General features: G+C 42.2%; 1 protein-coding gene across 2 annotated transcripts in view; it reads left to right on the plus strand.

The window, feature by feature from the left end:
* TRAF3IP2 (TRAF3 interacting protein 2) overlaps positions 1-16645 on the plus strand; it is a 41762-nt gene that overhangs the window by 10164 nt on the left and 14953 nt on the right. The window contains exons 2-3 of one of the 2 annotated variants that reach the window (XM_059941398.1): positions 2510-3346; positions 13273-13459. In XM_059941398.1, the coding sequence (XP_059797381.1) occupies positions 2518-3346; positions 13273-13459 (1016 nt within the window). In that variant the 5' untranslated portion in view covers positions 2510-2517. Of the gene's footprint in view, positions 1-2509; positions 3347-13272; positions 13466-16645 lie in introns of both variants that reach the window. The other variant, XM_059941397.1, reaches the window with a different exon arrangement.

Consider the following 16645-nt stretch of genomic DNA (forward strand, 5'->3'; position numbering starts at 1 on the left):
ATAGTAAGGTTCAGTAATCATTTGCTGTTTGAATATTTGTAATGACAAATTTAAAACATCAGAGTTCATTTTGTTTTTTAAAGATTACTAATCCCATAGCTTTCCTGAAAGGTTGTTTATTGCCATACCAGGTTTATTCACTATCATCCGAGGAACCATCTGTTCATTTTCAGACCAGTTTCAACTCTAGAATTCCCACCCTAGGATGGACCTCAGATTCCCAGGCAGTGACCGCACTCCAGAGATGACCCCATTTGTCACCCTTTTTATTAGCTTCCTCCAAGTCCTTGAAGGTTCCTCAGCTAGAAGAGAATTTGCAACTTTTTAAATTTAATTTAATTTTTTTAGGGAAGCACTTCTAAGGTATTCACATTTGAAGACCCAGGGAGAATATAAACAATTGTACCTGAAGTGTAGAAAATGAAAATGAATTGCATACCAAGAAATAGCTGACAGCATTTAGTTCTCTTGCGGGCTGGCTTGCTGGCTGCCCCTCTTACCCCAACATCCCCCCCCCGACACCCCCCCCCCTTTCAGCTGTGGGCCCACAGATGCTTGCAGGAGATTACGCAACACTCAGCCAGCCCTTCGGAAAATACTTCTGTTTCCTGACCAGCTGAAGAGCATGTTGTATGGCATATCCAATTTCATAGCTGTAGAAAAATTGTAAGAAAGAAAGGAAAACAATGGTGAACATTTTAAAATACTCAGTAGTTGAAATATGTGTGTTTTGGGTAGGTCTCATCAACTGAAATCAGTTGAAATTTGTGTGTTTTTACAGGGTCTAAGCAATTTAGGTGATGAAGTCTATCCTCTGCAGAGTCAAGGGGCAGGAAGTACACCCAGCCTAGACAGCAGCCTAGAAAAGAGCCAGCCCGGGGCAGGGGACACCAAGGCAAGGAGGGAGGTCTGGCAGGGACTTGGAGCCTGAGGGAATTCTCTGTTGTGCCAGAAAATGGTACAAAGGTTGTTTGCAGCAGATGGGTAAGTCTGATACCAAGTGAGAGTCAGAGAAGTGTTAGAGGGCATTCATTTGGCAGGGAGTGCAAGGCAGATTGAGGTCTCTTTCTACAGGCCGGGAAGATACATTTGGTGGGAAACTACTGATCCCATTTCTGCTCTTCGGGGCAGCATTTTAAAATGCGTGCTGTCTTGTTGCCATTGGGTTGGGTACCGGGCACAAGAGAAGGGGAATTCATAATTTTCCAACTTGTCTTAGCACAATAACTGATGGGCATCGTGCCTTTGGGCACAGTAAGCCCTCAGTGAGTGTTTGTGTTTGAAATTCTACATGGATAAAATAGGAATTTAAAAATCCACCACCCCCGGCACCACCCTTTCTCCCTGTATGGCACTTGAGGTATGCTATGTACGAGGCCTGCATGGAACAGACGGCCAGGATTTTTTCTTTTCACTTCCTCGCTCCCACTATCCCTGCTCCGGAGACTTCTGCAGGCCTCCCGTCATCACCCTGTGACATCTTTTTCCGTGACCTGCCTCCTTCCTTCCCCTGGAGCCTAAGCATCCTGGGACGTCATCTCAACCAATCTTCTGATAAGGGGAGGCGAATTTTCTTTCTCATTCTGTTATGTTGATTGAGAGTTCTATTTTTATAGGTAAAGCCAATATTACCTGGACTGTGGGCTAACTGCTCTGTGGGCTAAAGGCTAGTTTAGCGAGCCTTGTCCGTGCAGCTACTACATCACAGACCAGATGGTCATGCAGGCATCGTGCAAGAGGGAATTAAGCCCTCCAAATAACCTATAGTTGTAAGTGGAAAATGTCACTATGACCTTTTTTCCAGTGCTTTTTAAACTCAGGCTTTAAAAATCTTTTTTTTTTAATTGGGCAATAGTCACAGGGGGCAAAAGTTTAAAACTTCAGAAGGTAAAAACTCTCCCCCTCCCCCGTCTCCCTCAGCTTAGCTCCCTTCTCAAAGGCACCCAATGCACCAATGTCTTGTGTGTCCTCCATACACGTTTTATACGTGTGCAAGCAATTGTGCTCACACACACACACACATTCCCCTCTCTTTATTTTTTCACACAAAACAGCAGCATCGTATACACATTGGTCTGCACCTTGCTTTATTTTAATCACTTAACAGTATATTTTAGAGATCATTCCACATTCGTTACTGAGATTTCTTTCATCATGGATTCCAAATACACATGAAACAACCCACATGCTGATTACTTCTCCTTCCTCAAAACTTGGCTGTTGATTTTCATCCATGTCTTTCCCTTGCTGGTGTATGACTTCTACCACATAATGGTCCAGTCACATTCTTTGAATCGCCTTCCAGATAAAAATATCTTAATAAGCCTTAGTGCCTTTGCCTGGAGGATAAGTGAACAATTTTACGTGATCAGGGCTCTGCCAGCGCATTGGTGTCACTCTACTGTTAATTTAAACCACATCTTGAATGAGGTCCCTTAAGGTCATAAGGCGGGGGACTCCAAGAAATGATCTGACTTGTGAGGCTGTGGCATGTTTTCTCTTGTTCCAGAAACTAGGATGAGCCGAAGCATTCCTGTAGAGGTTGATGAATCAGAACCATACCCAAGTCAGTTGCTGAAACCTCTCTCAGAATATTCCCTAGAAGAAGAATCCGAACTACCTGCTCTAGATACAAGGAACATGGCACCCAACAGCTTATCTGCACCTCAAACCCCTCACTCTTCCTCAGGAGACTTTTCTCACGCTCACCCAACCCTGAAGCTTTCAAATCACCAGCAGCCTGTGTCCCAGCAGGTCACCTGCCTGCGCACTAAAGTCCTGGCAGAGAGTGAAGACAGCTTCTGGAGGAGACACCCAGACCCGGGCAAAGATTTTCCCTTGGGCTGCTCTGCAGACAGCGAGCCTGAGGCTGAGTCTGTGGCTGGAGCCCACCCCCTGGAGCATCAGTTTTCACTTATGGAAAAACGTAATCAATGGCTGGGATCTCAGCTTTCAGCAGCTTCTCCTGACCCTGGCCATGACTCAGACAAATCAGACCAAAGTTTACCTAATGCCTCAGCAGACCCCCCGGGCAGTAGCCAAGAGATGGTGCCACGGGCCCGGACCCACAGGAACCGTGCAGCCCCAGACCTGCGTACGATAGACACGGGATATGATTCACAGCCCCAGGACGTCCTGGGCATCAGGCAGCTGGAAAGGCCCCTGCCCCTCATGTCCGTGTGTTACCCCCAGGACCTCCCCAGGCCTCTCAGATCCAGGGAGTTCCATCAGTTTGAACCTCAGAGATATCCAGCATGTGCACAGATGCTGCCTCCCAGCTCTTCCCCACAGGCTCAGTGGAACTATCACTACTATTGTCCTGGAGGCCCCGATCACCTGGTGCCATGTAAGTGAGCTTTACCTCCTCTGGACATTCTGGGCTGGGTAACTGAGTAAACGGGAATCTCACCGTCAATGTCTTGCATGGTTAGACCAGCACAGACAGGTCAGAAGGCAGGGAGGACATTTTGCTTCCTATGGGGCCTTCCGCACGTGATTGGATTTGCAAGGGGCTTTAGAATAATGCTTTATCTTGGCCCAAAGCCCGTTCGTTCCGCTTGGAACCTGCTTCTCTAGGAAACTGTAAGTCTAAAACAGATTCCTCTCCAGGGTAGTGTTAAGTGAAACTTGCCGAGAGGCAGGGAGACGACGCAAATAACTTCTAGAAAACTTGTTTGTTATCCAAATTCTTGGGCATCTGGGGTTTTCCTTCTTTACATGCTTCTTCTCCACCTTAGAGTTTTCAGAGAAAGGGGACTTCTGTCAAAAAACTCAGAAGGTGCCCAGAATGTCATGGGGACTCTGAATTCATGCATTACATGAAGATCCAGTTGCTCCTGTGATTATATTGCTTAAAGGCCTTTGGAGATGGAACCACCAACATCTACCCTACCATCTAGCCACACTTGAGGAGTGGCAGTCCCCCTAACTTGTCGAGCTGTTTCACATCCCCCTGCGTTTGCCCACACTCTTCTCTCTACCCAGGATGTTTTTCCCCTTCTTGTACATTTGAACCAGTTCTATACCTTTTTTTCTTTAACTGCTTTTTTGAGATCTAAATTATATATTATGAAGTTCACCCTGCCCCCATTTAGGTGTACAATTCAATTTAGAGTTATACAACCATCACTATATACCTCTTTTAAGACTTAGCTCAAGTGTCCCTCTGGCAGTCTCCCCAGATCAGTCCCTCCTTTGGGCTCTCTGTTTCCTTATACTCTGCCTGTTGGGGCACCTAATGCCAGTATGGCATTTACTTACGGAATTGTTTACTTCTCTTTCCAGACTGTAAGTTTTTGCACATTCAGCAAAGGTGTATTTTCAATCCATAATTCCGCAGCATTTAGCACAGTGACCAGCATATACTAGATTCTCAAAAAATTATTTCTGAATAAATGAATGAATGAATGAATGAATAATATGTATCAGTGCAGTAAGCATCTCTGAAAGTGATAAAGTCTTAGACTGAGATAAAAGGTTCATCACAATTCTTGATGTCAGCTCTCTAAGAGGCTGCTGGAAAATAACAATAGGGCTTTACAGATGAAACATGGGGCTGGGAGATGCAATATTTTTCTTAGCAAAAAAACACCATATCGAAAGCAGTTCAAATGGTCTGACCAAAGAGTCTGACCAAATCTGGTGCCTAGCTTTAAAATAAATTATAGAAATAATTACACATCCTATAATCAATCACAATTTATGTATTTATACATGTGCATTTAATATAAAGCTTCCTAAAGCGAATGGAGCAACAGAGTAATTCATAATATAAAAAAAAAAAAAAAGTGAGGTAAAGGAATTTAACTTAGAAGATGCTTGGAAGAAAACAGGCAAGAATGAATGTGAGTTAAGAGTGAGGCTAAGAGATAAGGAAGCAGCGGAGCTTCGGGAGAAAGAGCCCCTAAGGTCTACAAGTGGGACTCTGGTGTTGGTGTGGGATGTTGGGAAGTTAGCTGATTGGGAAGCAAGGACGTCCCTTGTACTTTGAGCACCCAGGGATAGGATGGGTGTGGTGGCAGAGTTCCTTGAGCATGAATCACTTACTGAAAACTGAACCTTGGCAGGGTCAGGATTTGCATTTTTTTCTCAAAGATTTCTAGGTTAAAAAGGAATAATTTTGTGGAAATAATACCACAAAATACTTTTTTTTAACATTCTACTATCTGCATTTAAAGATAATTTTTCTGATCATAATACTAATGTTTGTTCACTCTCAAAGTTGAAATATGCCCAAAAGGCATGTTTCCATCACCCAAAAATAATTCCTTATTGGGGTTTGACATATTTACTGGGTTTTTGCATATATATTTAATATAAAACTAAAATAATTTCAGTGTAATTCTTCCAGCATCACCTAAAAATGCTGCATATTATTTCATCAGATGGATCTATCAAGTTGTTTTTAAGCTATTCTCTGTTGTTGGACATTTTAAATAGTTTCCAATTTCTGATCCAATAAGCAATGATATGATACATCATGTACATAAGTTTTTACCTGCATTTCTGATTAGTTTCTTAGATTAATATGTAGAAGTGTGAATACTTCATCAAGGGCTTTGTGATACTAAGTCCCAAGCAGTTGCCTTTAACCACTAACAGGAGAAAGGCCCATTGTGATAGACAGAGAAAGCATGGACTCATAATTTGAGGGTTCCAGGAAGATCTTCTCACTTGAAAATATTTTTCCTGTTGAACCCTGAAATGGCATCGTTAGCAATCTAGTCTTTGGAGGTAAGCATTGCCCTCTTTGGGCAGGCTCTGTTAAAATGCAAACACTCCCACTGGGAATACTTTTAGTCTCTAACACTTGCTTTCTCTCATCAGATCCCCTCCCCTTGCTCTCTATATTATTTCCTTCTATTGAAGTTGGGGAGGAAAGGGAGGCCTAGGATCCTGGGAGTGAAGATAAGTGATGAAAGGCAGAGAGGAGAGAACTTGGACAGGAGAAGGGAATAATTCACAGAAGACTTATAAGCAGCCAATAAGCATATGAAACCAAGCTTACTATTACTGAATTTGAGAAATGCAAAATTTTTAAAGATGTATTTTTCCCAATCAGGCGCACAAAAAGAAAAGAACCCTGGGACAACATCTAGTGTTAGTGGGTTTATGGGGAAATGAACTTTCCCATCTACCCTTGATAGGAATATAAACTGGTACAGTCTTCCAAGAGACAATTTCACTATCAAAATTTTAAATGTGTCCTCTTTGGTCCAGCAGTCTCACTTGTAGGAATCTGTCCTATAGACACATTAAATGAACATATAGAAATACCTGAATGAGGATGCTTGTATTAGAGTAAGAATAAAAACACTAAAATGCCTATCAATAAGGGGACAGATTATCGTAAATAATTATAAATTAGTAAATTATAAATAATTATCAAATTATGTTATAAAGAATATACATTATTGTAAATAAGTTGTGATTTATTTATACCATAGACTACTAGGCCCCTGTTATGTAGACTAAAATACACACTCTGACATAAAAAAGATTAAGGGAGAAGCATGAAGTGTTGATCCCATACATGTTATTTTTTTTTATTATATATGTTAAAAACTCCATTAAAAAGTGTGTAAGATGGCCCCAACTGTTAACTGTGATCATGGGGGAAGGGGAACAGGGAATTAGGAAGAGACAGGGAGATTTTTCTTCTAACTCTACATAATTTTGTTGAATTTGTTAGAGCAAACAGGCATTACTTTTATAATTTAAAAAATAAGTAAAGGGACTTCCCTGGTGGTGCAGTGGTTAAGAATCTGCCTGCCTAGGCAGGGGACATGGGTTTGAGCCCTGGTCCGGGAAGATCCCACATGCCACGGAGCAGCTAAGCCCATGTGCCACAACTACTGAACCTGCGCTCTAGAGCCCGCGAGCCACAACTACTGAAGCCTGCATGCCTAGAGCCCGTGCTCCACAACAAGAGAAGCCACAGCAATGAGAAGCCCACACACCGCAACGAAGAGTAGCCCCACTAGCTGCAACTAGAGAAAGCCAGTGCGCAGCAACGAAGACCCAACACAGCCAAAAATAAATAAATAAATAAATTTTAAAAATAAATAAATGTTAAAAAGGAAAAAGAAAAGTAAGGGGACATGAGAGTGTACAGGTGGGCTCAGCCTAATCCACCTTGCATGTGCCTTGGTCCTGGTTCCCAGGGGCATCTAATCACAGGGAAGAGGGTCAGGGTCGGGCTGGGTTTGTCAGGGAAATTCAGTGCTTACAGTTTTTCTTCAGGGCACTGCAAGCCCAAAATATTTATGAAGCCTCCGATAGCAATGGCTCCCAGGAAGGTTGCTCTGAGGATTAAATGAGATAATGTATTAAAGACACTAGGAAAGTGGCTGGCTTGTAGTAAGCCCTCAATAACTAGCAGCTCTTAGTTATTATTGCTATTATCTAAATGGATCCTGTAGCCAGCCCTGTAAAGTACCCTTCTACTTCTAGATCCCCCTTGCTGGCACAGATTTTAAGCATTCAAAGCAGGTGTATAAATCCTTAGTTTCATGTCAGGGCTGTAACTGCATATAATTGCCAACAAAACCACTTCAAAAGAGCTGTTCACCTAAGTGATGCTTGTGCAGTTGGAAACCATGGCTACGTGGTTCTACTCGGCTTTAGAAGAGTATTACTTCCTCATCCATTAATGAAAATATAAATAAATAATGATCACCATGCAAATGGCATACCTTAGCCTTTGCAAGTTAAAGCAAAAATGGTTACAGGTCACCCCTTTCATGTCAAAAAAAAAAAAAAGTTATCAAAGCAGGTGAAAACAAGAAGTGGGAAAAGACTGTTTCTTTCCTCCCCCCCACCCCCGGGAGCAGTCAGCCTCTTACTGCCTCAAAATCCTTCCACTGAAGGTCACCAGACTGGAGATCATAGCTATGCAATCAAATAAAACCCATGACGCAAATAAATTGGGAGAAAAGAATGTATTAAGTCTAAAAGACTCTTATTTTACTGTAAAATTCTTGCTTTCTCTACCCAGGAGACTGAATAAAATAAACCTGTGGACACATGCCTACTATTGCTCATATGGACCCCAAAGAGTGATTATTTGTATGCTAGAATGCATGCAGAATTAAAAGTAAGGAAAAAACAAACCAGAAGGAAGAGATGATAAAGAAAGGCGTTGCCTTTCAGGAACTACAGCTGTTTACAGCTGTGGGAGTTCCTGTAATAGTTTATGCTGGCCATTTTGTTTTCCTGGCTAAAGTGATTGCGTTATATCATCATGTCTTTTGACAACTTGAAAATCAGATTTTATTTTCTCTCTCATAAATTCTTTTAATACCATTCTTAATAAGGAAGAAAAATGTTGAATGTTTTGACTGATAAGTGGAAAACCTCGTTTAGGATTTGGTTTACAAATTCCAAGTGGTCAAAGCCCAGTAACACGAAGACCGTGTGTACCCAGGCCAAGAGGATCATAAGATTGACAAGTAACATACAGTTCTGGGCACCTATTCATGATTGTGCAAGATTTGTATTTTTATTTTGTGATTAACACTGCATCAGAATCTAGGAGTTACTGTGCTAACAAATCACTTGTCTATCACATTCTACAGAATGCACTCTCTTTATGGAATTTTAAGCATGAGGACAAGTCATTGGGGGAGATATTTTAGGCAGTGATTCTTAAGTCTACCATGTAGGTGGCTGCTGGCTTGCACACCTCTCTTACGCACTGAGTGTGGGTTTGTGTTTCCAAACACATCCATAGACACACAGATTTCCTCTTTCTCTCTCCATTTGTTTTGAGCTACTCAGGAGAACTATAACCTATTTATTTCTATTCACCGCCTGCCTAGCCATAGAGGTTCAATAATATTTGTTGAATGAACAAAAAGAAATCTGTTCCCTACTTCCTGGGAAAAGGAGTGATTCCCTAATCGTGAGTAGAGACTTTGTGATATCAAGCCTTGGAAAGGCCACCTTTACTTGTCAAATGGGAGAGCAGAGGAAAGAAAGGAGGTCAATGAGATTTGGAAACAGACCTTGTTCATTCATTTATCAACTTATTCAACAAATATTTGCCCAGTTCTCTGCTAGGCACTGGGTGTGCAGGGGTGAATACAACACACATGGTCCTGTCTTTGCGGAGTTCACAGTCTACTGGAGATAAGTCTATACATAAGAAGAAATCGGCAAACAAAATAACAAAGTGTACGTGTTATAAAGGAAATAGCCAGGTGTTAGAACAGACATTAATAGGCAGGATGGTGAGAGGAGACCTCTTTGAGTAGGACACGTGTGAGCTGAAATCTAAAGGAAAAGAAGGTCCGGGAAGCAAGGAGTTTGGTGTAGTTAATGTACCAAAAGCAAGCGAGTGGGGCTGGAGCAGGGTGAGCAGGGAGAGAATGATATGCTAGAAAATGAAGGAGGCAAGGACTGTGGTAAGGAATTTGGATTTTTTTTCTAAGTTAAACTTCTTCTTTAGGAAAACAAAAAATTGAACTCTATAATCCTGAATAAGGAACTTAGAACAGTACTTGGCATGTAACAAGTACTCGATAAATGTTAGCCATTATATATATAGTACCCAGCTAAACTAGCAAGCCTTGGTCAAAATAGTGGAACAAAACTATCAAAATTTGAGCGATGAAAAGACATTCATTTACCCGACAAATACAGATTTTATTTCACAACTTTTCCACACAACAAACCAAATTCCAGACAAAACCAGTCAAGTTCCACTTACAAAAAGGAAACCTTGGGCTTCCCTGGTGGCACAGTGGTTAAGAATCTGCCTGCCAATGCAGGGGACACGGGTTCAAGCCCTGGACCAGGAAGATCCCACATCCCGCGGAGCAACTAAGCCCATGCACCACAACTACTGAGCCCACGTGCCACAACCAGAGAAGCCCGCAAGCCTAGAGCCCGTGCTCCACAAGAGAAGCCACCGCAATGAGAAGCCCACGCACCGCATCGAAGAGTAGTCCCACTCGGTGCAACTAGAGAAAGCCCGCGTGCAGCAATGAAGATCCAATGCAGCCAAAAATAAATAAATAAAATAAATGTATTTTTTAAAAAAGGAAATCTTATTTTTGATTGACCCTCTGATATTCAATATTTCTTTGCTTTAACAATCAAAGGACAGCATAGAGAACTATATTGTCAGTACCCTAATTTCAAAAATAGATGAGGTGGATCATTTTCATCTGCTCACACAAACCAGTGTAAGTTTTTATTACAGGTGGCCATTTCAGAAATGAGAGTTACAGCTAATCAAACACTTAGCCCACATGCCTTAGTGATTTTAATGATATGATTGGTTGCTATGAGACAAAAACCTGTTGTGTGAGGAATAATCTGTTAGAAATCATATGTCCTTGATTCAAAGGCTTTTGATTAACAGCACTAACATCCGCCTTCTGGAAAAGAAACAAACCCTATGATTAGAGCTTGGTAGTCCTTTTAAAGCAAATAAAACCTTATTAGCCACTTTTTAATGGATATGGGAAACAAGAATGGCTCTAAGCATTAAAAACTTTCAAGGCCACTGGCAACGTTGCTCCTCTTCTCCTTGTCTTCCTTCTTCCTACTTCCAGAGAAGTAGGAAGAGGATGCACACTGAAAATACCGCAAATGGATAGCAGATGAGACATAGACAGTCTAGAAGACCCAAGACCTACCAGGCAGATTGTGCAGTGCTCCATGGCTTCGCTTGTGTGCGTGTGTGAAGTTGGCTTTGTAACTCTTCAGTCTTCATTCATTCATTTATTGAGCATCCCCTGGGTGTCGGCACTGTGCCTGGAGATGTGGTGGCAAACAGACACAGTTCATGCTTTCACAGAGCTTAGAGTCTCGTACGGAAGGCAGGTAAGAAGGTGACAAGTAAGAGTCATGCTTACTTACACAAACATGATAAGCGTTAGGAAGAAAATAAAATAGGGAGATGGGATTTGAACAGGTGAATCCACTGGTGAACAGGTGATATCTGAGCTGAGCCCTGAATGTCGAGATGTTGATCTGTAAAGACACAGGGCAAAATATTCTGAGCACAGGGGATGGCAGACTCAGGGTCCCAGAGGTGGGGACTAGCTTGGGGCGTTCAAGAAGAAGAAAGACAGCCAGGATAGCTGGGGCTTGATGAGCAGAGTATAGTAGGAGATAAAATCAAGAAGGGCAGAGACCCGATCATGCAAGGTGGATTTTAAATGCAATGGGAAATCTCTGGAGGGTTGTATCTATAGCTGGTTTTGTAAATGGTCCACTCATACAAGACACCTAGAAACATGGCTGGCCTAGTTACCTGATAGCAGTGGCACTTTGTACCCTGTTCTAGCTGCGGAAAAGAGCAGCAGGAGAGACCAGCCCTGTAGCCCTGAAACTCCAACTGGTGAGCTGGACCCCTTGGAATGTGTCTGACCTGCCCCAGGAAGGCTGTAAAAACAAAACCTCGGTGGTCTATCTTGTTCTAGACCATAGGAGGCTCTGTGGTCCTGTCTCCCCATTCTTAGAGATGCCTTCCATGTCCTGGTCTTTATCAGCCAAGGGGCTGGGATAGACCCAGTCAGATCCTTTTATCCTCCTCCCTTTCCTTAAGCCCCTAATATCATGACCAGGCTTAAGCAATAGCAGGGCAAGGGTCACGGTCAGGGCCGGGAGACAACCTGGGTTAAGAGGAGTGTGGTCAGTTTTGCCAAAGGAAGCAGGACAGGAAGGACCTAGCTGGTGTCACAGGTCAGAGCAGACAATAGACTAAATCCAGGGATTCTGACCATGCTTGAGAGACTGGCTTGTGCACATTTCCAGGGTCACCCAGCCAAGTTTCCTGAGTCCAGACAGTGGGGCCACACTAGTGAATACACATATTATTTGTCTTCTGTACTTGAGGCCATAGTCCCCTAGATATTCCCATGAAAACTTCAGTGGTTGCTGACTACTTACCAAACTAGAATAAAGTTCTTAACCACATTCTCGCTCTCCGCATTCTGGTTCGAACCTTCTCTATCTGTTACTTTCTTGCTCACTTCCTAGTTTTATTTCACTTTACATCCCGGCATGTATCCTACCTACACAGCAGGCAAATTGGTTATTATTTATATAATCAGAAAAAGAATAAAGACCAATAAATATTTTGAAAACCAAGGTTCTTTCTTGCCCTAACTAGCTATGCCTCCTCGATCATCCAAGTTCTTGCTTGGGCAGAGGTGGCAATGCTTGGATTACCAGGACATGCTCATGGTTCATTTTGCAGGGTTGTCCACCTGACTCTCTCCAGTCCCTCTCCAAGCTAGGCCTACCCCTAAGATATATCAAAGCTCTCAGATTTCCCACACCTGAGCCCCTTTGGGCCTGGACAGTTCCCCCAGAGCCTTCCTCTCCCACCCTTCCTGGGTTCCCTTGCATGCCTCCTCTGACCTTTGCTTCTCTTCTCTCACCTGGTCAGGCAGGTTGCCCTTCTTCCTTTGGGACTCTGCTACTCCTGGGTCTGGCTGGGACCAACTTTCTCCTAGGTTACAAATTCATATAAATCACTGCCAGGCCTGGCTTTGCTCTGAGACTGCCCTCTTCTAACTGCCCTGGCCCCAGGTGCACATAGCCTTTAGCAACAGAGGACTGAGAAAGTTGGGAGGTGTTGCCAACTGGTTGGCTACTTCCCAGAGGTATGAGCCAAGTTTTCATTCATTGACTTCTTCTTGAGGGATTGGTGTGTGTGTGTGTGTGTGTGTCCAGGGAAGGAAAAGAGCAAGTAGTGATTCTGTATCTACCCTTAGGATAATTTCTCCTAGCCTTGGGTTCTAAAAACTTGGGGAATTATGGTAGGAATAGTGGTGATCTGGACCCCTTGGGATGTATCTCACCTGCCCCAGGAAGGCTGTAACAGCAAAACCTGGGCAGTATATCTTGTCCTAGACCAAAGGGGTCTCTGTGGTCCTACCTCCCCATTCTTAGAGATGCCCTCCCAGTCCTGGTCTTTATCAGCCAGGCAGCTGGAATAGGCTCAGTTTGGATTATTTTAAGCATCTTATTTAAATAGGGGCCTATGTGGAGCTTTGTGCTTTCCAATTAGAACACCAAACTCATGATTTCACAGACATTTTTATTTAGGAAAAAAATAAAAACAATGACTCAATTTCATGAAAGCAATCAAGTAAATAATAGTACAGAAATATGGCAAACATCTTAGAGGTGGTTAACATTATCTGGAACCCTCAGTTGGTATCAGGACAAAAATTTGCACTGAGCTTACCTCTCCTTTCACACAAAGGAGCTAGGGTCAGCCTTCCCTGTTTTCTTTGCTGTCTTTACCTGCAGATGGCCACGACTACCCTCGAGCAGCCTACCAGCAAGTGATCCAGCCGGCTCTACCTGGGCAGGCCCCACCTGGACCCAGTGTGAGAGGCCTGCACCCTGTGCAGAAGGTCGTCCTGAACTATCCCAGCCCCTGGGACCAAGAGGAGAGGGCTCCACAAAGAGACTACTCCTCCCTAGGGCTCCTGAGGTATCAGTAAGTACGATGGGACCAAATTTCAAACAGTTCTAACATGAAAAAGAATGATGCCAATGCAATCAAAATGTATCTAAGCTCTCTGTTGGTTTGCTACCCAGGCTGCTGACCAAGTCACACACTGGAACGCCCCACATAGACTTTTCAGGTCAGGAGGAGAGGGAAGGTGGTTGATAAGAATCTCTTTACCAGACACATAAAGCCACTGGTGACTAGTCAAAATGCTCTTGAAGGAAAGGCTCTTAAGATGCTAAGTCACACCTGCTTCTTTTACTTTCAGATCCCCTGGCCTTTTAGCCCACGAAATAGGTTTTTAGTTTTACTATGACTGACTTCCAAAGCTATGAAGTTCTTTTTTATATCCCTAGTTTCTACACCTGTTTAAGCCCATTTCTTACTTCGAAATTTTAAATTCAATTCGCTCTTAGTAGAAATTTAAAATAACCTGTTATTTTCTTTTGTAATAAAAGAATTCACGCATGTTGAACACCATTATTAGGTCTTTCCGATACTTCTTCCAGAAAAACAATTTTGGTTTTTCTTGACTTTAATTGTTTAATTGTCTAATTTAATTGTCTAATCCTTTAATCATATTTCTCTTCATTGTTCTCTCTTTTTTTTTAATTTATTTATTTATTTTTGGCTGTGTTGGGTCTTCATTGCTGCGTGCAGGCTTTCTCTAGTTGCGGCGAGCGGGGGCTACTCTTCCTTGAGGTGTGTGGGCTTCTCATTGCGGTGGCTTCTCTTGTTGCGGAGCACGGGCTCTAGGCGCGTGGGCTTCAGTAGTTGTGACTCGCGGGCTCTAGAGCGCAGGCTCAGTAGTTGTGGCACACGGGCCTAGTTGCTCCAAGGCATGTGGGATCTTCCCAACCAGGGCTCGAACCCGTGTCCCCTGCATAGGCAGGCAGATTCTTAACCACTGTACCACCAGGGAAGCCCCATTGTTTTCTTTTGACTTTTCAAGTTTTCTTTTTCTCTTAATTTATAGATCTAAAATATACAGGAACAACTCATGTAAATGGAGCTTCCTAATTTATGACAAAATTGGAAAGAGTAGATAAAATGTTTGCTCTTGCTCAAGCACGACTTTTATATACCACTCAGAGTAAATCTATATTCTGTTTTGAGAACAGAATGAGATATGAATGTCCTATTAAAGCAGTTTTTTTCAGAAATAGAGAAATCGGTAATCAGCTCAAAGAGTTTATTGAAAGAAAAAAGCCCACTCTATTTACAATGGCAGATAAGGCACATCTGCCTTTCCTCTTCACTCAAAAGCCGACAAACCCTCAGATTTTCTTTGCAGACAGATGCCTTATTTTTTTAAAAACAAAATTGCGTGGAATTTATATAATGGAATTAAGTAATGATTCACAGCCAGATAAGCACTCTTGCAGAAAAAAATATCTAAAATTCCAAGAAAACAAACAAAATTTAAGCATCTTTATGTTTAGTGTTGAATAGGAGAGGCAATAGTAATTTTTAAAATAAATTTTTATTTTGAAATAATTTTAGATATACAGAAGAATAGCAAATGTAGTACAGAGTAATTGCTTTTGTGACATCAATTTAAGCCTGCTATGGTCTCCTTGGATTTATTTTATCATTTTAAGATAATGAAAAATAAGTACAGGTAATGAAGCTAATTCTCCTCTTACTGGTCTTTTGAAAGAGAACCTTAATACAGAAAATTTACTCTGTCATTACTCTCCATGATATTGTTTTATATGAAAGTTTTTGAATATTATCAAGGCCTTAACATTGCTTTGTCAAATGAGCAACCGTCTTTTATAACAACTAAGCAACTTTGGGTACAAAGGCATTTAATCCAAAAAGAATATGGAACTGGATCCCCATTAGATGAAGGCATATGTCGTAAAATTTTTTTCTATATTAATATAAAATAAAAATAACTTCCTCAAGCATTCACAATTAGAAATATAATATAGTTGATGGGCTTCCCTGGTGGCGCAGTGGTTGAGAATCTGCCTGCCAATGCAGGGGACACGGGTTCGAGCCCTGGTCTGGGAAGGTCCCACATGCCACGGAGCAACTAAGCCCGTGAGCCACAACTACTGAGCCTGCGCGTCTGGAGCCTGTGCTCCGCAACAAGAGAGGCCGCGATAGTGAGAGGCCCGCGCACCGCGATGGAGAGTGGCCCCCACTCACTGAAACGAGAGAAAGCCCTCGCACAGAAAGCGAAGACCCAACACAGCCAAAAATAAATAAATTAATTAATTAATTAAAAAAAAAAAAAGAAATATAATATAGTTGAGATTCTGTATAATTTTATTTTAAATCTTGTTACATAGGACTTTCAGAATTTTTTAAATACTCTTTTGGGTAAAAATATGAAACCATAAGCAACAATCTAGGCATATACACACAGATTTTTATATTCAAAACTTTTGTAAAATTTAGAATATAAAACAATTTCAAACATAACAAATAACAAACATTCCTGTTCCCACTACCTAGGTTTTTTAAAATGTTAACAATGCCACATTTACTTCATATTTTTTTGAAGAAATAAAACATTACAGACACAGTTTTAGTCTCCATATCAGTTAGAATTCAGTTACAGAAAACAGAAACAACTCTAGCTATTGTAAACAGAAGGGATTTAATATAGGGAATTGGGTACTTACGACATTGTTGGAGGTTGGAGGAACGAGTTTTAGGCTGGGCTTCCAGGAATGATCCCAGAGCAACGTCACAGAACAGGAGACCAAAGAGGCTGCTTCCTCTGGCATGGTCAGAGAGGCGGAGGGTCAGAAAGCCACCACGGAGCTCTCCATTCTAGGCCATGCTGCCACAGCACTATCCAGAGTCTGGAAGCTGCCACCACCTCAGCTACTGGAAACATTTTGTTCCTGCTAGGTCTGCACTGGCAAAAAACGGATGCCCATGCCCTGCCCTTGACACTGTGAAGCTGTAACGGGACACTGGGATGCCTCCTGATGAACTCGGCACCTCATGACAGACAGCCCTTAACAACAGAAACCACAGAAGTGGCAGAAGCATGGCCTCCATTTCCGTCTACCTTCCAAATCTCACACGAGTGCATCTGGTTGTTCCTCTCAGCAGACTGTTCATGGGAATATTTTGATGACCAAAATAATAATAAAGATGCCATATAATAATATGGTACAAACCTCTTTAAAGGGTCTTCAAAATCAG

Source organism: Balaenoptera ricei, chromosome 12 (genome assembly GCF_028023285.1).
Source record: "Balaenoptera ricei isolate mBalRic1 chromosome 12, mBalRic1.hap2, whole genome shotgun sequence".
Classification (NCBI taxonomy): Eukaryota; Metazoa; Chordata; class Mammalia; order Artiodactyla; family Balaenopteridae; genus Balaenoptera; species Balaenoptera ricei.